Source organism: Oncorhynchus clarkii, chromosome 6 (assembly GCF_045791955.1).
Source record: "Oncorhynchus clarkii lewisi isolate Uvic-CL-2024 chromosome 6, UVic_Ocla_1.0, whole genome shotgun sequence".
Classification (NCBI taxonomy): domain Eukaryota; kingdom Metazoa; phylum Chordata; class Actinopteri; order Salmoniformes; family Salmonidae; genus Oncorhynchus; species Oncorhynchus clarkii.
This window is the reverse complement of record NC_092152.1, coordinates 82,171,004-82,197,593: the sequence shown is the minus strand read 5'-3', so window position 1 is coordinate 82,197,593 and position 26,590 is coordinate 82,171,004. Positions and strand designations below refer to the sequence as shown.

Below are 26,590 nucleotides of genomic sequence, written 5' to 3'. Positions count from 1 at the left end.
ACACTCTCTTTTTAATCAAATATCTATTTACAGAGATCTCCCATGTGGAGAGGACTCTAACCCCGGATGCCCCCTTCCAATTGATTAATCCCTTCCTGTGACACAGCGGTGTAGGTGATGCCAACATGGTGCCAACGCTGTGCCAGTCCTGATGTGGGCATCTTGACAGATAGCCTGACTGCACCTGCATCACTGTCTGACTGCATTCTCAATGGCAAACTATTCCCTTTATAGTGCACGCAGGCAGGCAGGCACGCACACACACGCGCACGCACGCACGCACGCACGCACGCACGCACGCACACACACACACACACACACACACACACACACACACACACACACACACACACACACACACACACACACACACACACACACACACACACACACACTCTCTCTCTCTCTCTCTCTCTCTCTCTCTCTCTCTCTCTACTGGAGGAATGAATTAAGGCACCTTGGCCCTCACACCTTCCCAGCCACCAGTCTCTCTTCCCATCTGTCTAACTAGGGCAGGGCAATAGCAACAGGCTCAAGTCCATTTCAATTCTTGTGGGTGAGAATGAACATGAGGAGTGTAGTTTAATTCCTGAAATGTAATTGACCTTGTCTGCTGTGGCTGGCTGTGAGGGGACAGGTGTCAACCTTTATTGCTGTACTCGTACTACACACAGACACATGAAGGAACACACACACACAGTAAAGTCCTCAGACCGGGATGGTACATACAAGCAAACCTCCTTATTAACACTTTGAACTACAGTAGGCGCCAGTCGGCTACTCTGGATCTGCGTCCCAAATGGCACTCCTTTTGACATTTGCCATTTGGGATTCATCCTCCGAGCTGAACTATACACTCGTCTGCTGGGCTCTGCAGTGGGCAAAAACCCTCCATTTACAAAACATGTTCACTAATCATTCTGTTTGTTTGCTTGTCTCTTTAGAGATAATTTCAAAACTGAGAGTTCAGGATGAATGAAAGCTCTGAGTAATGCAAAGTGTTTCCTCTCACGGATGAGTCCCAAATGACACCCTATTCTCTATATAGTGCACTACTTTTGACTACAGTCCTATGGGCCCTGATCATAAGTTGTGCACTATATAGGGAAAAGGATGACATTTGGAACATATCCTGTGTGATTGTAACCTCAACTAACTCATTCAGCTGCTCTGTTCTGTAATGTACTGCCAGGAATTAAAACACCCATATCTTAGTTAATAAATGTACAAATTGTCCAGATATCCTCCCCAAAGGGGAACTAAAAAGCTACTTTATGGGCGGTTACAATAAATCCACACAGAATAACATGCTATAATGCTTTACTAGTCAAATATAGACAGGATCAACACAGTAGAATACTAATGGGAGACAGCGTTATACAGGAAGTATACGAACAAACAAGGACAACATACAGTGCCTTGCGAAAGTATTCGGCCCCCTTGAACTTTGCGACCTTTTGCCACATTTCAGGCTTCAAACATAAAGATATAAAACGGTATTTTTTGTGAAGAATCAACAACAAGTGGGACACAATCATGAAGTGGAACGACATTTATTGGATGTTTCAAACTTTTTTAACAAATCAAAAACTGAAAAATTGTGCGTGCAAAATTATTCAGCCCCCTTAAGTTAATACTTTGTAGCGCCACCTTTTGCTGCAATTACAGCTGTAAGTCGCTTGGGGTATGTCTCTATCAGTTTTGCACATCGAGAGACTGAAATTTTTTCCCATTCCTCCTTGCAAAACAGCTCGAGCTCAGTGACGTTGGATGGAGAGCATTTGTGAACAGCAGTTTTCAGTTCTTTCCACAGATTCTCGATTGGATTCAGGTCTGGACTTTGACTTGGCCATTCTAACACCTGGATATGTTTATTTTTGAACCATTCCATTGTAGATTTTGCTTTATGTTTTGGATCATTGTCTTGTTGGAAGACAAATCTCCGTTCCAGTCTCAGGTCTTTTGCAGACTCCATCAGGTTTTCTTCCAGAATGGTCCTGTATTTGGCTCCATCCATCTTCCCATCAATTTTAACCATCTTCCCTGTCCCTGCTGAAGAAAAGCAGGCCCAAACCATGATGCTGCCACCACCATGTTTGACAGTGGGGATGGTGTGTTCAGCTGTGTTGCTTTTACGCCAAACATAACGTTTTGCATTGTTGCCAAAAATTTCAATTTTGGTTTCATCTGACCAGAGCACCTTCTTCCACATGTTTGGTGTGTCTCCCAGGTGGCTTGTGTTAAACTTTAAACAACACTTTTTATGGATATCTTTAAGAAATGGCATTCTTCTTGCCACTCTTCCATAAAGGCCAGATTTGTGCAATATACGACTGATTGTTGTCCTATGGACAGAGTCTCCCACCTCAGCTGTAGATCTCTGCAGTTCATCCAGAGTGATCATGGGCCTCTTGGCTGCATCTCTGATCAGTCTTCTCCTTGTATGAGCTGAAAGTTTAGAGGGACGGCCAGGTCTTGGTAGATTTGCAGTGGTCTGATACTCCTTCCATTTCAATATTATCGCTTGCACAGTGCTCCTTGGGATGTTTAAAGCTTGGGAAATATTTTTGTATCCAAATCCGGCTTTAAACTTCTTCACAACAGTATCTCGGACCTGCCTGGTGTGTTCCTTGTTCTTCATGATGCTCTCTGCGCTTTTAACGGACCTCTGAGACTATCACAGTGCAGGTGCATTTATACGGAGACTTGATTACACACAGGTGGATTGTATTTATCATCATTAGTCATTTAGGTCAACATTGGATCATTCAGAGATCCTCACTGAATTTCTGGAGAGAGTTTGCTGCACTGAAAGTAAAGGGGCTGAATAATTTTGCACGCCCAATTTTTCAGTTTTTGATTTGTTAAAAAAGTTTGAAATATCCAATAAATGTCGTTCCACTTCATGATTGTGTCCCACTTGTTGTTGATTCTTCACAAAAAAATAACGTTTTATATCTTTATGTTTGAAGCCTGAAATGTGGCAAAAGGTCGCAAAGTTCAAGGGGGCCGAATACTTTCGCAAGGCACTGTATATGCTATATGTGTTCCAACATATTACATATTATAAATTGGGTGGTTTGAGCCCTGAAGGCTGATTGGCTGACAGCCATGGTATATCAGACCATACACCACGGGTATGACAAGACATGTATTTTTACTGCTCTAAATACGTTGGTAACCAGTTTATAATAGCAATAAGGCAACTCTGGGATATGTGGTATAACAGATTTAAGAGGTACATTTTTATTTATTTATCCATGTTCTAGTTAAGGAAACCGAGCAGTACATTCTCCCATAATAAACAAAAGTCATCAAGAATATTGGCAATTATAAATCTACAAATATCTCTTTCATGTAGACAATGCCAAAATAAATGCCAAACAGTTTCTGGATGCTCATCACAAAGAGTACAGTTAATGTTAATGTATTTTTCTTCAGGTAAGGATTCACAGGGTAATACTTATGGATCATTCTGAAAGAACTTGTTAACAAGCAGATAAGCAGCTATTTGTGTGGTAATAACCAAACGTTTTTCCAGCAGATATTATTAATAAATGTATTCCAGTAAGTTAGAAGTAGGGAATATATATAACATTACCTTTGAAATAAAGCAGGTATTGTTCTGAGGGAGCAAGGAGAAACACATTTTTCCTACTGGAGAGTCAACTGGACGAAGCGAGGATATCTCAAATCAAATCAAATCAATAAAGAAGGTGAGGTGAGGTTACACCTCTAAACAGCATTACAGTTCCAGATGGAATAGCATCAAAGACTATGCAAACTCTTTAGGTGTAACAGGGATATGTAAAGAGATCAAAAAAATATTCAGAACTGGGTAACATCCCTTCTGCATTAAAAAAAGTGACTCACCAGGAGGAAATGATTATCAACCTAAAAACAAAGACTTGTTCCTAGACAAAATATTCGTATTGTTCCTAATGAAATACCTATGAGGGGGGAAATGATTGTCATTACGCACACCTGGCCCCTATTCCCAGTGATTAGTACTTGTATAAGTGTGCACTTGGTTCACCATTGTCTTTTCGATTATTGTTACTATGTCCGTTGGTATGTGTGAGTACCTGTGCTGTGTGTTTTGGCTTTCGTGCCATCGTGGATTGCGCAGATGATTACGGGTCTTGTCCTGTGTGTTAATCATTGTGCGCATGTGTTATTTATTCGAGGTACTCCTCGCTCTTTTGTTTGGGGTTCAACCCTGTGTTTTGTATAGTGTTTGTTTGGGATTCAACCCTGTGTTTTGTATAGTGTTTGTTTGGGGTTCAACCCTGTGTTTTGTATAGTGTTTGTTTGGGATTCAACCCTGTGTTTTGTAACGTGTTTGTTTGGGGTTCAACCCTGTGTTTTGTATAGTGTTTGTTTGGGGTTCAACCCTGTGTTTTGTATAGTGTTTGTTTGGGATTCAACCCTGTGTTTTGTATAGTGTTTGTTTGGGGTTCAACCCTGTGTTTTGTATAGTGTTTGTTTGGGATTCAACCCTGTGTTTTGTATAGTGTTTGTTTGGGATTCAACCCTGTGTTTTGTATAGTGTTTGTTTGGGATTCAACCCTGTGTTTTGTATAGTGTTTGTTTGGGATTCAACCCTGTGTTTTGTTACAGTGTTTGTTTGGTCTTCGTCCCCGTGCCTTTACACGCCACGCCGTAATTTGGGCTTAATAAAAAAAAATATTACGCATTCCTGCGCCTGTCTCCCGACCCTTCATACCAGCATGACAGTGATGTTTATATTTTAATACCACACCAAGGCTCGTGTGTCTATGAAAGCAGATCATTTTTAATCTTATTAATGTTATAGTTACAAAGCAAAATGTAATTGAAGCCAGCAAAACAGGAGAAGATATAATGAGGGATGAAATTCCAAATTGAAGTTGGATTCTTTAAGAAATGTTTGGCCCAATTTACCTTCAAAGTATTATTCAAAGTATTATTTTTTATTTTTTTAATCTAGCACCATATTCATATGTGTCCATAATGACAGATTTCCTAATATAATGTGTATATTTTTTCCAGATGAAGTTGAAAAACATCTTGTCAACAGCTTTACCTATTGTGTTGTCAAGATGTAGGGACTGAGCTTCATAAGAAAGTCTGGAGGTGCCCTCAGCTTTGGAGAGCAATACTCAAACTTTCAAGGAGGAATCCCTCTGCAACAATTGGTTCAACCTCTTTTTGTTTTGTTCAATAATGGGATTTAAGTTTAATGAGCATCTTTCCTATTGATTCTTAGATATGGTAATCCCAAGGTATGTTAGTTACTCTTTCCTCGACTGGAATATTTCAGATAGAGGGAACCACACAGTCTTTAATTAAGCAATAAGGCCCGAGGAGGTGTGGAATATGACCAATATATACCACAGCTGTCAGCCAATCAGCATTCAGGGATTGAACCACTCAGTCTTAATTAATTAAGCAATAAGGCACGGGGGGGTTTGGTTTATGGCCAATATACCACGGCTAAGGGCTGTTCTTATGCATGACGCAACGTGGAGTGCCTGGATTCAGCCCTTAGCCGTGGTATATTGGCCATATTCCACAAACCCCGGAATGCCTTATTGCTATTATAAACTGGTTACCAACATAACTAGAGCAGTTAAAATAAGTGTTTTGTCATACTCGTGGTATACTGTCTGATATACCACCTCTGTCAGCCAATCAGCATAGTGATTTTAGGGATGGTGACAGTACTGGCTAGTTGTATGTCAAAAATGTCTTAATGGTTAGGGTACGTCATTATCACACCGTTGTTAAAGTACTGTATTCAGCCAGTTCATTATAATAAAGACTACTTCACCTCAAAGCACATGGAAGTGATTTGCATTGTATGGAGGTAACCTGCTGGTTCCAACTTAGTTACACTAGTGTTATCTGACAGTCTTTGTCAATTCTCTCCTCGATGAACCCCAGTTCCAACTTAGTTACACTAGTGTTATCTGACAGTCTTTGTCAAATCTCTCCTCGATGAACCCCAGTTCCAACTTAGTTACACTAGTGTTATCTGACAGTCTTTGTCAAATCTCTCCTCGATGAACCCCAGTTCCAACTAAGTTACACTAGTGTTATCTGACAGTCTTTGTCAAATCTCTCCTCGATGAACCCCAGTTCCAACTTAGTTACACTAGTGTTATCTGACAGTCTTTGTCAAATCTCTCCTCGATGAACCCCAGTTCCAACTTAGTTACACTAGTGTTATCTGACAGTCTTTGCCAAATCTCTCCTCGATGAACCCCAGTTCCAACTTAGTTACACTAGTGTTATCTGACAGTCTTTGCCAAATCTCTCCTTGATGAACCCCAGTTCCACCTATTCCATTGATTCCAGCACTGGCTGATTCAACTAATCAAGGGCCTGATGATTAGTTGCCCAGTCAAATCTAGTGTGTTAGTTTGCTGGTAAAATCAAGTAAGTGAAAAGGCTGGGTTGTACTCAAGGAACGGTCTTGGAAACAGGTTTACCGAACTGAAAATCTACAGTGCGTCTCCATTTCCCAATCGTACAAACTGAGTCAGTCTGTTTTTGACATGCATGTCATTTATCATATGGAGTGTCTTGTTCAGCTGCCTGATACAGGGTCAGATCTTATTTCCCCATTCTAACGGTTAAGGTTGGGATCGGGGAGAATGCAATCTAATCCTAGATCTGCAATTCTCTAGATCTGCAATTTGCCAGTCTCGGGGTCACTACAGCAGGTCAGGGGGAGGACCATTACATTTTTCTCCCTGTGTGGAACTGGAGACAGTGAGTGTATGTTTCCCCCCAGGATGCTGAGGAAAGTGCGTCCACCCCTCTCCTCTGCCCTTATTTAACTACAGATCTAGGATCAGATTGCTTTATTTCCAATCCTATCCATAACTGTTAGAATGTATCAGTGGCTAGGGACAACTTCTACCTATGATTCCACATGAGGGAATATACTTAAGTTTCTCCCTGAAACTGATCTAAGGTCTGTTTTGAGATTCTTTCCCTGATGCTTAAAGTAAGGACTTACAGGGTAAGCTTATCCTAGATCTGTAATGTCTACCTAGAGCTCTGTGAGGGGGCTGCGTGAGCACCTCTGGTTCAATCATCATCAGACAAGCTGGAGAACATCTGAAGGTGTTGTGTGTGTTTGTGTGTGTGCTGTCTGTCAGTGTGTGTGCAGACGGTGTACACGCCATAGCCCAGTTCTCATTAACAGTAATCTCCACTAATCCTTCATCAGAACATTCTAGAGGGGGTTTGTTAATCCAAACGGGCAATTACAGAGCTGCATTTTATTTTCTCCCCTTGTTTACACACACACACACACACACACACACACACACACACACACACACACACACACACACACACACACACACACACACACACACACACACACACACACACACACACACACACACACACACACACTGTTAGTAGTAAGTATCACTTCATTCAGGAGCACTACAGCAAGGCAGTTAACCCCCAACAACTGCTCCCTGGGCTCCGATGACGTGGGAAACACTGCCATATACAGTGCACTACTTTTGACCAGGGCCCATGCAGCTCTGTTCAAAAGTAGTGCACTATAAAGAGAATAGGGTGCCATTTGAGATGCACCTTACCTCACCATTCCCACTGAGAAGGGACTTCAGTCCGGCATTTAGACATTCTGACAGAGCTCCTGCCGGAATTCCTTTAATCTTCCCAAGGTGTTTTTTCCAGGTACACAACACCTGTGTGTTCCAAATGGCACCCTATTCCCTATATAATGCACTACTTTTATTCAGGGCCCCATAGGGCTCTGTTCAAAAGTACTGCACTACTGTAAGTAACAGAGTGCTATTTGGGATGCAGACATTGACTACTGTTCCTCTACCTCCACATATTCTAACAGGCTTTTTAAAAGGGCTTTTAAATGAAAGCCACCCGACACTGACCTTTCCCTGTTAACACACCTAGTAGAGGAGCCTCTGATCGGACTGTCAGGTGTTCTGTAATGGAGCTGGGAGAGAGCTGGGAGAGAGCTGGGAGAGAGCTGGGGATGGAGATGGGAGAGAGCTGGGGATGGAGCTGGGAGAGAGCTGGGGATGGAGATGGGAGAAAGCTGGGGATGGAGATGGGAGAGAGCTGGGGATGGAGCTGGGAGAGAGCTGGGGATGGAGATGGGAGAGAGCTGGGGATGGAGATGGGAGAGAGCTGGGGATGGAGATGGGAGAGAGCTGGGGATGGAGATGGGGATGGAACTGGGAGAGAGCTGGGAGAGAGCTGGGGATGGAGATGGGAGAGAGCTGGGGATAGAGCTGGGGATGGAACTGGGAGAGAGCTGGGAGAGAGCTGGGGATGGAGATGGGAGAGAGCTGGGGATGGAGATGGGAGAGAGATGGGGATGGATATGGGAGAGAGCTGGGGATGGAGATGGGAGAAAGCTGGGGATGGAGCTGGGAGAGAGCTGGGGATGGAGATGGGAGAGAGCTGGGGATGGAGATGGGAGAGAGCTGGGAGAGAGCTGGGGATGGAGATTGGAGAGAGCTGGGAGAGAGCTGGGGATGGAGATGGGAGAGAGCTGGGGATGGAGCTGGGGATGGAGATGGGAGAGAGCTGGGGAAGGAGCTGGGAGAGAGCTGGGGTTGGAGATGGGAGAGAGCTGGGAGAGAGCTGGGATGGAGATGGAAGAGAGCTGGGGATGGAGCTGGGAGAGAGCTGGGGATGGAGCTGGGAGAGAGCTGGGGATGGAGCTGGGAGAGGGCTGGGGATGGAGCTGGGAGAGAGCTGGGGATGGAGATGGGAGAGAGCTGGGGATGGAGATGGGAGAGAGCTGGGGATGGAGATGGGAGAGAGCTGGGGATGGAGCTGGGAGAGAGCTGGGGATGGAGCTGGGAGAGAGCTGGGGATGGAGATGGAAGAGAGCTGGGGATGGAGATGGGAGAAAGCTGGGGATGGAGATGGGAGAGAGCTGGGGATAGGGCTGGGAGAGAGCTGGGGGAGATGGGGCTGGGGCTGGGACAGAGCTGGGGATGGGCCTGGGGGAGATGGGGCTGGGAGAGAGCTGGGGATGGGGCTGGGGGAGATGGGGCTGGGAGAGAGCTGGGGGAGATGGGGCTGGGGGAGATGGGGATGGGGCTGGGGGAAATGGGGCTGGGGAAGAAGGCTGGGAATGGTGGAGAGAGCTGGGGATGGGACTTTCCACCATGCCACCCATTTTCTGTCTGGAAAGTTCTATGTCACGTACCTGATGAAAGGACGTTCAGGTTCCAGCGTCTTGGTCAGTTTCTCATTTTGGAAATCTAATAACAGGAAATAACTGTTGGCCGCTATTTAGTGCCGGGCTTATATCTGGTGTGTTGTTCTGACCCTGTGCTAATTGTGTTACTCCCCCCCACCCTCTAACCATCCTGAATGTATTACCTCATTTTCTCTCCTAATGATGTTAAAGGGGAATTCTGGAATTTAAAACTAATGACTCAGGTAAGTGGTGGGGTGTCCATTGTTGTTGTTCTTTGAATCCCCGATTGCCCCTTTAAAGTCCTCAAATTACTCCTCTGTCCCACTCCCCCAACGCTGGACAATAAACTGACCGGCTCTCCTCATCTCCTCTCTTCCCACCACAATCAGACCATAAGTCTATTAGCATGTCTTAGAATATCATTCAGATAAGCTGCTGATTCAATTGTGGTGTTGTTGTGAGTTATGAGGAGGTCATGCCTCTAGGGATGTGGCTTTGATATTAGAGCTAGGATGCATCCCAAACGCCACCCTGTTCCCTTTATAGTGAACTACTTTTGACCAAAGCCTTATGGGCTCTATAGGGGATAGGGTTTCATTTGGGATACAGATAAAGTCTTATGGGAGTGTTGCTATGATCGTGTCCCCATCAGCTTGTCTCCTAATGATGTTTCAGATAATGTTCTCTCTGTCTCTTTGTTTGTGTTTTCATTTGTTTGTTTGTGTTTTAGCAGTGGTGTGTGTGTTTGTGTGTGTGTGTGTGTGTGTGTGCGTGTGTGTGTGTGTGTGTGTGTGTGTGTGTGTGTGTGTGTCTGTGTGTGTCTGTGTGTGTCTGTGTTTGGCAGTATGTGTGTGCTTTCCTCTGTGTGTGTGTGTGTCTCTCCAGGGCCTTACCTCATAGACTTATCTCATTGTGATCATGTTCATCAGCGATAATGAAAGCTTGGTGAAAACACCTTCTGAGAATCATTCTAAGTACCTATAGAGATGTGGGATCATGATAATCGGATTGTTTTTGAGCAGTGTCAAGTCAACAAGTCCTTTGGTAGAACACCGGGCCGTTTACAATAGCTATTGAAATGGCTTCCACTAATTGCCTCTCTGTGAAGTGAATAGTAAATCCGCCTGCTTGAATCGAGGTCCTGGGAACCACTGTTGTTCAGAGTTAATCATTGGACGAGGCTATAGCTGTTGGCTGCCAAGGCACAGGCCTGTGTACAATGGGAATCCGTTGTCTGTTGCCTCTGGTGTTTCCAAGCTTAGAATATCAAAGTCCTCTTTCTTTGGCCCCATTCCATGTTGGTTTCTCCTAGCCCCTTACCTCCAGCTCCTACCTCCAGCCCCTACCTCCAGCTCCTTATTCTAGGCTCTTCTCCAAGCCCCTTACCTCCAGCCCCTACCTCCAGCTCCTACCTCCAGCCCCTTACCTCCAGCTCCTACCTCCAGCCCCTTACCTACAGCTCCTACCTCCAGCCCCTACCTCCAGCTCCTACCTCCAGCCCCTACCTCCAGCTCCTTATTCTAGCCTCTTCTCCAAGCCCCTTATCTCCAGCCCCTATCTCCAGCTCCTTATTCTAGCCTCTTCTCCAAGCCCCTTATCTCCAGCCCCTATCTCCAGCTCCTTATTCTAGCCTCTTCTCCAAGCCCCTTACCTCCAGCCCCTTCTCCAAGCCCCTTACCTCCAGCCCCCTCTCCAAGCCCCTTACCTCCAGCCCCCTCTCCAAGCCCCTTATCTCCAGCCCCTTCTCCAAGCCCTTTTACTCCAGCCCCCTCTCCAAGCCCCTTACCTCCAGCCCCTTCTCCAAGCCCCTTATCTCCATCCCCCTCTCCATGCCCCTTACCTCCAGCCCCTTCTCCAAGCCCCTTACCTCCACCCCTTCTCTCCAAGCCCCTTACCTCCAGCCCCTTCTCCAAGCCCCTTATCTCCAGCCCCCTCTCCAAGCCCCTTACCTCCAGCCCCTTTTCCAAGCCTCTTACCTCCAGTCCTTTCTCCAAGCCCCATACCTCTTCGTTCTTCACAGATCTGATTGGTTTGGGTAGGTCTAAGCTATATGGTGATGGCTCCATCCCTAAAAAGCCAAAGTGGTGGTCACACCTATACTGTTACTTAGACCTATCTAGTCCTTTCAGATCTGTGATCACTGAAGAGATAGGAGCTAGGGGAAGAGCCTGAGGACAGAGATGGATCTTAGCCTCAGAGCATATATTACTACTGAGACGAAGCACTCTGACAGAGTATTTAGGACTCGTAAATCAGTCTATTCAAACATAGAACACAGCCTCCATCTGTAATTAGGCCTGTTTGGGATTATTTTACCACTAGTAAATACCACACTACACCTTTATCTGTTATTCAGGTCTAGTCTCTTCTCACATTCAGTCATGAAGTGATTTGGCCCCCTATAAACAATGGATGTGTTTCCAATAGCACCATATTCCCTATATTAAGCACTTCTTCTGACCAGGGTACATAGGGCTCCGGTCACAAGTAGTACACTATATAGGGAGTAGGGTGCCATTTGGGATGCACACTAGGTCTATGGAAGATTACAATTACCTAAAATGTGAGTGGTAAACATATTAGGAAGTGATTATGTCCTAAAAAGTCTAGGACATAGACATGGAAGACTGTTACAAATGGCTCTCAATGTCAAAATACTTCCTCTCGAGTTTGAAAGAGAAAGTAACTCAAGTGATTGGATCTTTCCAGTGCTCATCATCCTGTGGGAAGGGCCTGCAGTCCAGAGTGGTCCAATGTATGCACAGAGTGACAGGTCGCCACGGTAATGACTGCCCCGTGGTGTTCAGACCACCCACCTACCGGCCCTGTCACCAGGATGCCTGCAATGACAAAGTCAACGTCAACACCATCACCTCCCCCAGATTAGGTAACATAGTTTGTGTGTGTGTCCTTGTGTGTGTGTGTGTGTGTGTGTTTTTGAGAGAGAGAGCAAGAGAGCGACAGATAGAGAGAGAGAGACAGAAACAGACAGAGAAAGAGAGAGAGAGAGTGTGTGGTGTGTGTGTGTGTGTGTGTGTGTGTGTGTGTGTGTGTGTGTGTGTGTGTGTGTGTGTGTGTGTGTGTGTGTGTGTGTGTGTGTGTGTGTGTACATGTGTGTACTGTGTTTCTCTGTCTGTTGACGTGGCCCCTGTGCCCTTGTGCCCCTGTTCCTCTCCAGCTGCTCTGACCTACAAGTGCACAGGAGACCAGTGGACTGTGTACTGCCGTGTGATCCGAGAGAAGAACCTGTGCCAGGACATGAGATGGTACCAGCGCTGCTGCGACACCTGCAGAGACTTCTACGCCAACAAAACACCCCGCAAGAGTTAATGATGAAAGCACTCACACACATACTGTACACAGACAGACACACACTTCACCTAGGGCTACAACTTTAGATGCTTCTGTAACACTTGACTTAAAGCTTGCGGGTATAATGCTTTGTAAGTCGTTATAAGCATGAATGAGCCTTTATAATGTGTTATAATAAGGCTTATGATATGAAATGTCTCTCTATGTATCAGCATGTTAACCGACTCAAAATGTCTGTTATTTAGCCTGCTTGAGGAGATGATACTAATATATTGTAAGGGTCTCGTGGCAGGTCTTTATGCCGGCAGGCTTTAAGTAAAGCGTTACGGATGTTTCTACTGAATTATTCAGATTCTTATTATTAATTATAGGACATTCAATTTTGGAGAAAACAAGTGGAAATGAGTGCAGAGACCATTTCAAGTGGGATCATAAGCTTGCTGTTGTCATGAAGACTTGAAAACCTTCTGTAACTTGTTTTATTGCTGTAAACCAAAGCGAGGGACTTGGAAGTCTGGGGAGTCTCTCGGTGGGTAGCCTGTCGCGTCAACGTTTGTTGTACAGTGTGATTTAACATTAGCGTTAACATATGTGATAACTCTTTATGTGGAAAGGTCATTGTTGTCAGATTGTCTATAGATGCTCAGTGAACTATCAGAACATGTCTGATCTTCTTCCCCGGGCCCTGAAGAAGTGGATGTGGATTAAGGCAGCCACCCTCACCTCTCTGATTCAGAGGGGTTGTGTTAAATGCGGAAGACACATTTCAGTTGAATACATTCAATTGAACAACTGACTAGGTATCCCCCTTTCCCTTACTTACATAGATAGAATGTATGTACATCACAGGAGGCTGGTGAGGGGAGGACTGCTCATAATAATGGCTGGAATGGAATGGTATCAAATGTTTGATGTGTTTGAAACCATTCCATTTATTCCGTTCCATCCGTTACTATGAGCCCATCCTTCCCAATTAAGGTGCCACCAGCCGCCTGTGACATACATACAGTACTTACACACACATACATTAGAAGACCTGTAAGGGCTTTGTTATTGCATGTTAACAGAGGTGCAGTTGACATGTAATACATCTAAATGGTAGTTGGTACGTAGTCTGAGCATGTAGATCTGTAGGGGACTATCCAGATAAAGTGGGCCTGTATATTCTCTTGTGTTTAGTTCAGCTGGCCCTGTATTCACCAAGCCACTGGCTGGCCACTCACTAGACTGGGCCAAGAGACCTGGCTCGTGTTCATTAGGCACCAGATGGACTGAAACAGGTAGGGACTACTTGAACTTGTTCAATAAGAAACGCTCATTTTCTTTTTTCCGCTGCAACGTTTGAAAACTTTCCCCATTGTGTGCTTTGATGAACATGACCCTGGTTTCTTCTCTTAGGGACAAACCGTAACTTGATGTCTTGAGATAACGTGAATTTCGCATTGACATCAATCCATAAGCTAAGTCTTGGTTACACATTTGGATCTCAAGTTAGGATTTGTCCCTTAGTTCCACGATAGATTATGTGTACTTACATTTTGTTGTTGTTTTTTGTTGATGTCATTGTCATTTTTTGGCGGTTGTTGTTATTTAAAACTAGTCAGGAGCCGTTGTAAGGTACTGTAGTTCTACATTGAAATGATCAAGCTAACGATAGGATAGGCCTAGTTCACTATTCCCTAGGCTCACCTGAAGGCCTTGGACAGCCCATGTAGCATCCGTCTCTCTCCTGAGGATCCAATGTAGGAGACAGTGCAGTGGTGGGGGTGTAATTTAAGAGAAGATTAGATGTATCTTAAGTTACTGTCGTCCTACAGTTAACCACATACAGTGTATTCAGTACTGTATATGTGAGTGGAATCCACAACCCAGTGTCATTAACAACTTGCTCCAACTACGCTCCATGAACCAACTGAGCAATCTGGGTGAAGCAGGTTGCAGCTATATTGTTAGGTTCAATGTAAAACACAAATCCCTGTATCATGTGTGTATCTGTTGTCCTCCCTTGGTGCTTGGTACATCGTCATGACGATGTACCAAACATGACGTAAACTAGTCTCTGGTTTTAAACTTCACACTTACTCCAAACCAGGTGTTTGTTAACATTTCCATACATCATCAAACTTGAAATTGGTTTTAACTATTAAACAGTAATTCAAACACAATGTGAGGCTTACACCGATTTCAACAGCTTGTCCTTATGCATGAGTGTGGCAAACGTAGACGTCACAAACATCAACATGTAAACATTAATGGAGGCAGCGTTATGTTTGTTACAAAATGATGGTGCAGTAGATAACTGACTGTAAATAATGTACAGTTAGTTATCACAGACATTCTTTATCCATAAATGACGAAGTGTCTCCAGTTGTGTTCCCGTTTTACAGATTATGATTTAAAGGGGTAATCTGCAGTTGTGTTCCCGTTTTACAGATTATGATTTAAATGGGTAATCTGCAGTTGTGTTCCCGTTTTACAGATTATGATTTAAAGGGGTAATCTGCAGTTGTGTTCCCGTTTTACAGATTATGATTTAAAGGGGTAATCTGCAGTTGTGTTCACGTTTTACAGATTATGATTTAAAGGGGTAATCTCCAGTTGTGTTCCCGTTTTACAGATTATGATTTAAAGGGGTAATCTCCAGTTGTGTTCCCGTTTTACAGATTATGATTTAAAGGGGTAATCTGCAGTTGCTACATACATTTTTTGATTTATAAATGAGCTCAGGTCAACTGTCTTACCCCATCAGAACCCCAAATGCTTGTTTTACATGTAAACAAACACTATGAAGCCTTAAAACATGGTTAAAACTATCAGCTTCATATCATGGATGGTCAGTCCTTGCATCCATAGCTCGGTCTATGAATTTGATAGTGGTTACATTTCTCCAGACTTTTTTGATTGTTTAAACTGCTGATTGACGCTTTCCAAGTGTATTACGTAACATTCAGCACTGTAGTGTATATCTTTGGCACTGGCCTAGTTCTCCTGGTTCTTGGAGTTGGCTGAAGCAGAAACAGATCTAGAGTTACCCCCAGGTAGAGACCCTGTCCCCCAGGTAGAGACCCTGACCCCCAGGTAGAGACCCTGTCCCCCAGTTAGAGACCCTGTCCCCCAGGTAGAGACACTGACCCCCAGGTCAGGAAGACCCAGGCAGAGACCTTGGCCCCCAGGTCAGGAAGCCCCCAGGCAGAGACCTTGGCCCCCAGGCAGAGCCCCCAGTATTGGGATAAGAGCTGATATGGGCCCAGGTCAAAACAGAGAAAACAAACAGCCCAGCTCTCAGAACTCATGAGTCCCACATTTCCAACCCTTCAGAGCATAAACCATTAATCAATCAAACAATCTAACATTGTGCTGTTTACCTACGTGTTCAGAACACGTAGGACAGAGGACCGCCCTGGCGGTACCGTGTGTGTGTGTTTGCATGCGTGTGTGTAATCGATGATTGTCTCCGTGGTACGCGCCGTCAGTGGTGAGATCTTCATTGAAAAGGTCACACTGTTCACACTTTGAAGACAGACTTGCAAAGAAAACATCACGGTTAAAGACATGCTCCGGTACTTTGGTGAATAAGAAAGTATTTTGTAACCCTCCCCCTTTGGACTGGATGTGTCAATGTGTAGTTCATACATGCATAATCTATGAGCAGAATTACTGTCTTGCCTCAATTAGCCAGAAATTCCTAGTTTGAAGCTGTGCCAAGCCATTTTCCTTACATTTCCCCCCTCGTGGGCCAGCCTCCTAGCAATTTGAGTTCTAGCCAATAAGCTTCAGCCCTTCGAGTGACAGCTAGCAAGAGGCGTGCCTAGTTATTCAATGAGGTTGGAGGGTGGGCCCAACGTCTCAGTGGACGAGAGAGAGAGAGAGAGAGAGAGAGAGGGGCCCATCACACAATAAATACAAAATCACAGTTACACATCAATTAAAAACACAACTCCAAATACCCCATATACTCAAAAACAGATCAATATTGTTGACAAGTTTATAATAGGCAAGCTCAACCCTTAGTCTCGCTGCCAACATTCCCTCCAGCATTCCCACCACATCCACAGACCCCTGTCCCCGAATACTGTTCTTTCGGGTCTTCCATATCGCTAATTTTGCTGCCCCTATCACAAAATTAAGCAACACAACTACACCCTTTTGAATGAACCTGTACTTTGGCCCAAATATATACAGTTGGGAAGAGAAAACCTCTCCCAACGTTGAGAACCGATCAGTGATCAGTTCAATCATCCCGACCAACCTGGGACACAGTAAAAACAGATGTGCCAGAGATTCAGACTCAGCACAGAATGGACACCCCTCCCCAACAGTAGGGTCCAGGTGTACCAGATGCATGTTGGTGGCTATGGCTCCATGTATTATCCTCCATTGGAAGTCAGCTGTCCTCTTATCAATAGGCAGTTTGTATAATGATCGCCAACAGCCTTTTGGAGAGGCACCTGGACCAAGCACACCCGCCCACCTCGTCGATTTTACCCCTTCCAGGGAAGAGGCATGGGACACCTTTACACATATTCTGTACATGGCCTTCTTTCCCACCTCCTTGAACTCCCCCAGCTCCGGGGTATCGAAGGAAAGCAGCATCCCCACATCCTCCTCGAATGCCCCCATCGCAGCACTAACAATCAGTGCAGGGAACACATAATCCAGACCCTCCTTCCACCGATCAGAATTGGAAGTGTCAGTCACATACTGTAGATGAAGCACTGGCAAGGAGTCGCAGACCTCAGCGACGACCTTCCTCAGTAGGCGAGATGATCGGATCCCCGCTCTTTCTCCCAGCTCCTCCAACGATCTGCTCCTGCTCCGCATCAGATGACCCAGCTTGGTACACCCCACGCCTAACAGGCATGAACGTAGGCTAGCTGAACCCAAAACACTGGACTGGGTGGCAGTGTTGTGAAAAAGAGGCTCTTCAAAAAGCCACATCCCTGGTGGCGTGCCAGCCTTACGGGACTTGACAAGGACTCTCCAAGCCTGCATAACAGACTCATAAAATGGAGTCAGGCCAGGCAAATCACCCCCTCCAGCTTTCAGAGGAAAAGGTGCTTGTCTAAGCCCAAACAGCCCAGTCTCCTAATCAATGTGTAGGCTAAAACCGTCTCTGTACAACAATCTCTGGGCTGCTTGAAGCAGGAAAGCCATGATTCTAGAGGAAATGTCCACCAGGCCTTGCCCACCCTCGTGCAGTGGCAGGTACAGGGCTGCAGCTTTAATCCAGTGTTGTCCAGACCAGAAGAAATTGACAAGGGTCCTCTGACGTTCTTGTATCAGACCCTTTGGTGGCTGCAAAATCATTAGTCTGTGCCACAGGGTAGAGGCAGCAAGATTATTAGCTACCAATACCCTTCCCCTATAAGACAGCTGGGGCAGCACCAATTTCCATCTTGACAGTCTGGCACACACCTTCTCCACTACACCCTCCCAGTTCTTTTTCTGAAAGACATCGGAGCCTAGAAAAACTCCCAAAGTCTTCATCCCATCTCTGCCCCACTGAAGTCCCCCTGGTAACCGTGGAGCGGACAACGTTTGAAGCTGACCTGCCCACAGCGCTTCACCCAATTGACTCTAGCTGAGGAGGCCCCCTCAAACACCTTTAGAGCATTTGAGAGAACCTTAACATCCTCAGCCCCTGTAATAGAAACTGTCAGGTCATCTGCATACGCAGACAGTGCGATCATGGGACCCTTCATTACTCCCGGCACAGAGAAACCAGTAAGCGTCGCTCTTAAAAAACAAAGCATTGGTTCAATCGCCAGACTATATAACTGCCCTGAAATGGATGGGGCAACTCAAACCACCCACCTTCACCATACACGAGGCCCCAGCATGCAGTAAATTCATCCAAGACAAAATTAATCTCCCTTTTCGGGCAAGCATGTCGCTTATGACCAACATCCCCACACTCAAAACACCGTTGACTACCCGTACTAGCATAAGCCATATACAGTCTGTTGTCATACTTGACTTTAAACGATGACTCCAAAGTCTGCTTCGGTGAGTCCAAAAACATAAACACCTGTCGCCGAAACGACATAACCTGTTTCAACGGCGGGTGTTTGCAACCCAACGGGACAACCTTAATTGAACTGGCGAACTTCCCAAAGCGCAATAACTCGTGCTCCAATAGCTCATTGGGAATAAACGGCGGTACATTTGAAATCATTACCCTTGTTGACAGAGAAAAAGGCGGCGTAACTTGAATAAACATTCCTTTAATAAGTACGACATGCTCAACCATACGATCTACAAGACACTCTTCTTTAAGAAGTACACCATGCTCAACCATACGATCTACAAGACACTCTTCTTTAAGAAGTACACCATGCTCAACCATACGATCAACAAGACACTCTTCTTTAAGAAGTACACCATGCTCAACCATACGATCAACAAGACACTCTTCTTTAAGAAGTACACCATGCTCAACCATACGATCTACAAGACACTCCTCTTTAAGAAGTATACCATGCTAAACCATACGATCTACAAGACACTCTTCTTTAAGAAATACACCATGCTCAACCATACGATCAACAAGACACTCTTCTTTAAGAAGTACACCATGCTCAACCATACGATCTACAAGACACTCTTCTTTAAGAAATACACCATGCTCAACCATACGATCAACAAGACACTCTTCTTTAAGAAGTACACCATGCTCAACCATACGATCTACAACACACTCTTCTTTAAGTAGTACACCATGCTCAACCATACGATCAACCAGACACTCTTCTTTAAGAAATACCACCACCGCTTTATTCATCCGGGATGCATAAGCAACGTTCTCATATCCTACCTTCTCTCCTACGGCGACCAGAAACTCCTCCACAGTGACAGTAGCTTCAGTAACACACCTAAAGCCGTGCCGAAGTGACAGGGACGGCATCCCCATTCGGGCTGCCATCCCCGCCAAAATCAGGGTAATTTCCATACGAAAAACAAATACTTAATTCTATCACAACAAAAATAATAACCTTAATCATGCACAGAAGAAAACCAAAAAAAGCCACCAAGAATAGAAATAGAGAATAGAAGAATAGAAAACCGAAAGAAAGTTGTGAATATTTAACTCTCCACAGCACACGCACTCCTTCGCTCATACAATTCCCAGCATGCACCAAACACTCCCAGCATGCAGAGAGAGAGAGAGAGTGAGAGTGAGAGAGAGAGAGAGAGAAATGACGTGGTGCACATATCTGTACATACTGTATGTGACTTAGTACGCAATTTTCAGGGACCACTTATGGCTCGTGATTGCTACTTTAGGAACTACTAACTAAAAAGTATACATAACTACTGGAGAATCTCTTTAAACAGCTGAGATCGGCCCATAGAGTTAGACAGGTGGCACATATTTGCATCGTTGCCATAATGGCTTCTGTGACTGAAAAAGCCCCACCAAGTTGATGACTTCAAAAGGTGTAACTCCTCAATGGTGATGTCCATGCTAAAATAGGATTTAAGGCAAGTGGGCCCTCTATAAAACTCTATGGCCTGGCCTGCAATTGAATGATACTAGTTACGGATAGAGGGGCCGAGGCATGTGGGTCTTGTTTCAACTCTGGTACCTACAGGTAGAATATGATACCATTCCAACTTATGCCTAGACCCTGTGGTTGTGGCTATGGAGACCCTGTGGTTGTGGCTACGGAGACCCTGTGGTTGTGGCTACGGAGACCCTGTGGTTGTGTCTATGGAGACCCTGTGGTTGTGTCTATGGAGACCCTGTGGTTGTGGCTATGGAGACCCTGTGGTTGTGGCTATGGAGACCCTGTGGTTGTGGCTACGGAGACCCTGTGGTTGTGTCTACGGCGACCCTGTGGTTGTGGCTACGGAGACCCTGTGGTTGTGTCTACGGAGACCCTGTGGTTGTGGCTATGGAGACCCTGTGGTTGTGTCTATGGAGACCCTGTGGTTGTGGCTACGGAGACCCTGTGGTTGTGTCTATGGAGACCCTGTGGTTATGTCTATGGAGACCCTGTGGTTGTGGCTACGGAGACCCTGTGGTTGTGGCTATGGAGACCCTGTGGTTGTGTCTATGGAGACCCTGTGGTTGTGTCTACGGAGACCCTGTGGTTGTGTCTACGGAGACCCTGTGGTTGTGGCTACGGAGACCCTGTGGTTGTGTCTAAGGAGACCCTGTGGTTGTGTCTATGGAGACCCTGTGGTTGTGTCTATGGAGACCTTGTAGTTGTGGCTACGGAGACCCTGTGGTTGTGGCTACGGAGACCCTGTGGTTGTGGCTACGGAGACCCTGTGGTTGTGTCTAAGGAGACCCTGTGGTTGTGTCTATGGAGACCTTGTAGTTGTGGCTATGGAGACCCTGTGGTTGTGGTTACGGAGACCCTGTGGTTGTGTCTATGGAGACCCTGTGGTTATGTCTATGGAGACCCTGTGGTTGTGTCTATGGAGACCCTGTGGTTGTGGCTATGGAGACCCTGTGGTTGTGGTTGTGGCTATGGAGACCCTGTGGTTGTGTCTATGGAGACCCTGTGGTTGTGGCTATGGAGACCCTGTGGTTGTGTCTATGGAGACCCTGTGGTTGTGTCTATGGAGACCCTGTGGTTGTGGCTATGGAGACCCTGTGGTTGTGTCTATGGAGACCCTGTGGTTGTGTCTATGGAGACCCTGTGGTTGTGTCTATGGAGACCCTGTGGTTGTGGCTACGGAGACCCTGTGGTTGTGTCTATGGAGACCCTGTGGTTGTGGCTACGGAGACCCTGTGGTTGTGTCTAGAGAGACTGTGAATATACCATACAGGTACAGTAGGGATGACACTTGTTAAAAAGGAGGCTTGACCTCAAGTGTGGGATCACAGTTCAAAGTTCTGACCCCTTTCCGTTGGTGTGTTTGTGTTGAATGGAGGCCTCAGTCCTGGCTCTCCAGACAGCCTATGGGGTTTGAATGGTGCTAACTTACAACATAATTCACTACTGTGGAATCCAGCTTTGTTTCACGTTCTCTGTATTGTATGTTTCTGTTGTTGTTGTTGTTGTTGTTTTCCCACATGTAATTGTAGATTAACATTTTGTTGGGGTGATTATTTAATACAGAAAAGTAGCTGCTTTTTTATGAGTAATTGTTGCAACCTGCTTCAACTGCTATGTTACTGACATAGTGCAAATACGCTTAAATATTCCTGTACTGTACATTATTGTAGTTGCACATATGTTTGGTACATAAACTGCCACTACATGTATTTTATGGTGCTGATTCAGTTTAAAATAGGTTTTGAACTGTTAATAATAAATGAATGTGTTGTTTTACAGGGATTTAACCATTTGACTTGTTTTGTTCATGTGCCTTATAGTCATTCTATACCTGTACTGTTATACAGAGATCCTCCAAGATTCACAGACAAATGTGACCTTAACAGAAATCTGAGTACAAATCTGAATGATTGGAAATATATCTATTTTTAAAGTCTACTGTAAGTTGATTGGTTTTATTTGTGACATAATAAAATGTGATTTTACATGGAGACTAATACGATGTTATGTTTCTGAAATTGATTTTCTTCTCCTCTTTTATTGTGTTGTTAAAACCGCTGACTTTAGAAACAGTTGAAATGGGTTCATGCAGAACCAACCAGCTTCAGCAGAATTCAATGAGAGAGAGTTGGCTGAAGTGTTGAATGAGAAAGGCAGCTTCAGCAGAATTCAATGAGAGAGAGTTGGCTGAAGTGTTGAATGAGAAAGGCAGCTTCAGCAGAATTCAATAAGAGAGCGTTGGCTGAAGTGTTGAATGAGAAAGGCAGCTTCAGCAGAATTCAATGAGAGAGCGTTGGCTGAAGTGTTGAATGAGAAAGGCAGAATTCAATGAGAGAGAGTTGGCTGAAGTGTTGAATGAGAAAGGCAGAATTCAATGAGAGAGCGTTGGCTGAAGTGTTGAATGAGAAAGGCAGCTTCAGCAGAATTCAATGAGAGAGCGTTGGCTGAAGTGTTGAATGAGAAAGGCAGCTTCAGCAGAATTCAATGAGAGAGCGTTGGCTGAAGTGTTGAATGAGAAAGGCAGCTTCAGCAGAATTCAATGAGAGAGAGTTGGCTGAAGTGTTGAATGAGAAAGGCAGCTTCAGCAGAATTCAATGAGAGAGCGTTGGCTGAAGTGTTGAATGAGAAAGGCAGCTTCAGCAGAATTCAATGAGAGAGAGTTGGCTGAAGTGTTGAATGAGAAAGGCAGCTTCAGCAGAATTCAATGAGAGAGAGTTGGCTGAAGTGTTGAATGAGAAAGGCAGCTTCAGCAGAATTCAATAAGAGAGAGTTGGCTGAAGTGTTGAATGAGAAAGGCAGCTTCAGCAGAATTCAATGAGAGAGCGTTGGCTGAAGTGTTGAATGAGAAAGGCAGCTTCAGCAGAATTCAATGAGAGAGAGTTGGCTGAAGTGTTGAATGAGAAAGGCAGCTTCAGCAGAATTCTAGAACAAGAAAGCGTCAATCAGATTCTAGACATGAAATGTCAGAAGAATTCTATGAGAACATTGTAAGAGTTTATAATAAGAAAGCTTCAACAGAATTGTAGACATGAAAGCTTCAGCGGAATCAGCGGAATTTGATCAGAATTATACGAGACAATGTTGGCAGTCTCTGTCTCTGTCTCTGTCTCTGTCTCTCTCTCTCTCTCTCTCTCTCTCTCTCTCTGTCTCTCTCTCTCTCTCTGTCTCTCTGTCTCTCTCTCTCTCTGTCTCTCTCTCTCTCTCTCTCTCTCTGTCTCTCTCTCTCTCTCTCTCTCTCTCTCTCTCTCTCTCTCTGTCTCTGTCTCTGTCTCTCTCTCTCTCTCTCTCTCTCTCTCTGTCAAGCAGGTTGAAAAGGGGTGATAAATGTTGCCTGTCAGACTTGGTCTCTCTCAGGAGTGGATTGGGAGGTTTTCTTTTCCAGAGACTCAAGGATATGTTGTTTTAACCCTCACAAGGCTGCTGGCCCAGACGTCATCCCCAGCCGCATCCTCAAAGCATGCGCAGACCAACTGGCTGGTGTGTTTATGGACATATTCAATTGCTCCCTATCCCAGTCTGTTGTCCCCACATGCTTCAAGATGGCTACCATTGTTCCTGTACCCAATAAGGCAAAGATAAATGAACTAAATGACTACCGCCCCGTAGCACTCACTTCTGTCATCATGAAGTGCTTTAACAGAATAGTTAAGGATCATATCACCTCCACCTTACCGGCCACCCTAGACCCACTTCAGTTTGCTTACCGCCCCAATAGGTCCACAGACGATGCAATCGCCATCACCCTGCACACTGCCCTATCACATCTGGACAAGAGGAATACCTATGTAAGAATGCTGTTCATTGACTACAGCTCAACATTCAACACCATAGTACCCTCCAAGCTCATCATCAAGCTTGAGGCCCTGGGTCTCAGACCCGCCCTGTGCAATTGGGTCCTGGACTTTCTGACGGGCCGCAGCCTGATGGTGAAGGTAGGAAACAGCATCTCCACTTTGCTGACCCTCAACAATGGGGCCCCACAAGGCTGCGTGCTCAGCCACCTCCTGTACTCCCTGTTCACCCACGACTACGTGGCCATGCACGCCTCCAACTCAATCATCAAGTTTGCAGACGACACAAGAGTAGTGGGCTTGATTACCAACAACAACGAGACGGCCTACAGGGAGGAGGTGAGGGCCCTCGGAGTGTGGTGCAAGGAAAACAACCTCTCGCTCAACGTCAACGAAACAAAGGAGATGATCGTGGACTTCAGGAAACTGCAGAAAGAGCACCCCCCTATCCACATCGAAGGGACAAATCAAATCAAATGTTATTTGTCACGTGCGCCGAATACAACAGGTGTAGTCGACCTTACAGTGAAATGCTTACTTACAGGCTCTAACCAACAGTACAAAAAAGGTATTAGGTGAACAATAGGTAAGTAAAGAAATTAAACAACAGTAAAAAGACAGTGAATAATAACAGTAGCGAGGCTATATACAGTAGAGAGGCTATGTACAGTAACGAGATGATATACAGTAGAGAGGCTATATACAGTAACGAGACTATATACAGTAGAGAGGCTATATACAGTAGAGAGGCTGTATACAGTAGAGAGGCTATATACAGTAACGAGACTATATACAGTAGAGAGGCTATATACAGTAACGTGACTATATACAGTAGAGAGGCTATATACAGTAACAAGACTATATACAGTAGAGAGGCTATATACAGTAGAGAGGCTGTATAGAGTAGAGAGGCTATATACAGTAACGAGACTATATACAGTAGAGAGGCTATATACAGTAACGTGACTATATACAGTAGAGAGGCTATATACAGTAACGAGACTATATACAGTAGAGAGGCTATATACAGTAGAGAGGCTGTATACAGTAGAGAGGCTATATACAGTAACGAGACTATATACAGTAGAGAGGCTATATACAGTAGCGAGACTATATACAGTAGAGAGGCTATATACAGTAACAAGACTATATAGAGAGGCTATATACAGTAACGAGACTATATACAGTAGAGAGGCTATATACAGTAGAGAGGCTGTATACAGTAACAAGACTATATACAGTAGCGAGGCTATAACAGTAGAGGCTATATACAGTAGAGAGGCTGTATACAGTAACAAGACTATATACAGTAGCGAGGCTATAACAGTAGCGAGGCTATATACAGTAGAGAGGCTACATACAGGCACCGGTTAGTCGGGCTGATTGAGGTAGTATGTACAGTGACAAATCTTTTTAGTTTCCCGAGGGGGAATAGGCTTTGTCGTGCCCTCTTCACGACTGTCTTGGTGTGTTTAGACCATTCTAGTTTGTTGGTGATGTGGACACCAAGGAACTTGAAGCTCTCAAGCTGCTCCACTACAGCCACTACCTATCCTCACCACCTGGGGGCAGCAGAGAAGGTGTAAGGTTTTAAGTTCCTCAGCGTACACATCACAGACAAACTGAAATGGTCCACCCACACAGACAGTGTGGTGAGGAAGGCGCAACATTGTCTCTTCAACCTCACGAAGCTGAAGAAATGTGGCTTGTCACCCAAAACCCTGACAAACTTTTACAGATGCACAATCGAGAGCATCCTGTCGGGCTGTATCACAGCCTGGTACGGCAACTGCACCACCCTCAACTGCAATGCTCTCCAGAGGGTGGTGTGGTCTGCACAACGCATCACTGGGGGCAAACTACCTGCCCTCCATGACACCTACAGCACCCGATGTCACAGGAAGGCCAAAAATATCATCAAGGACATCAGCCACCCAAGCCACTGTCTGTTCACACCGCTGCCATCCAGAAGGCGAGGTCAGTACAGGTGCATCAAAGCTGGGACTGAGAGACTGAAAAACAGCTTCTATCTCAAGGTCATCAGACTGCTAAACAGCAATCACTAACTCAGAGAGGCTGCTGCCTACATTGAGACCCAATCACTGGCCACGTTAATAAATGTACAATGCACTCTAAATAAAGCCACTTTAATAATGTTTACATATCTTACATTACTCATATCACATGTATATACTGTATTTTATACCATCTATTGCACCTTTGCCATCACTTACATGTACATATTCAGGACTTTAGATTTGTGTGTATTAGGTAGTTGTTGGGGAATTGATAGATTACGTGTTAGATATTACTGTTAGATATTATTGTTAGATATTATGGCACTGTCGGAACTAGAAGCACAAGCATTTCGCTACACTCACATTAACATCTGCTAACCATGTGTATGTGACAAATAAAATTTTATTTGATTTGCTCTGATCAAAAGTCCTGCAGGCTCTAGTTTTGTCTTATCTTCATTATTGTCCAGTCGTGTGGCCGAGTGCTGCAAGGAAAGACCTAGTTAAGCTGCAGCTGGACCAGAACAGACCGGCACGTCTTGCTCTTCATTGTAATCAGAGGGCTGATATAAATACTATGCTGCCAGTCTCTCTTGGCCAAGAGTTGTGGAGAGACTGACTGCATCACTTCTTCTTTTCATAAGAAACATTCATGTTTTTGAAAATCCCAAATTGTTTGCATTGTCAACTTACAACTTACACACACTTACCCCACCAGACATGCCACCAGGGGTCTTTTCACAGTCCCCAAATCCA

The 26,590-nt window shown here is 45.0% G+C and overlaps 1 protein-coding gene across 2 annotated transcripts in view; it reads left to right on the top strand.

The window, feature by feature from the left end:
* The window catches only part of LOC139411711 (A disintegrin and metalloproteinase with thrombospondin motifs 17-like), a 196,321-nt gene extending 179,927 nt beyond the window's left edge, over positions 1-16,394 (top strand). For both annotated transcript variants that reach the window (XM_071158374.1, XM_071158373.1), the window contains exons 22-23: positions 11,915-12,092; positions 12,384-16,394. In XM_071158374.1, the coding sequence (XP_071014475.1) occupies positions 11,915-12,092; positions 12,384-12,535 (330 nt within the window). In that variant the 3' untranslated portion in view covers positions 12,536-16,394. The remainder of the gene's footprint in view (positions 1-11,914; positions 12,093-12,383) is intronic.
* The last annotated feature ends 10,196 nt before the right edge of the window (positions 16,395-26,590 follow it).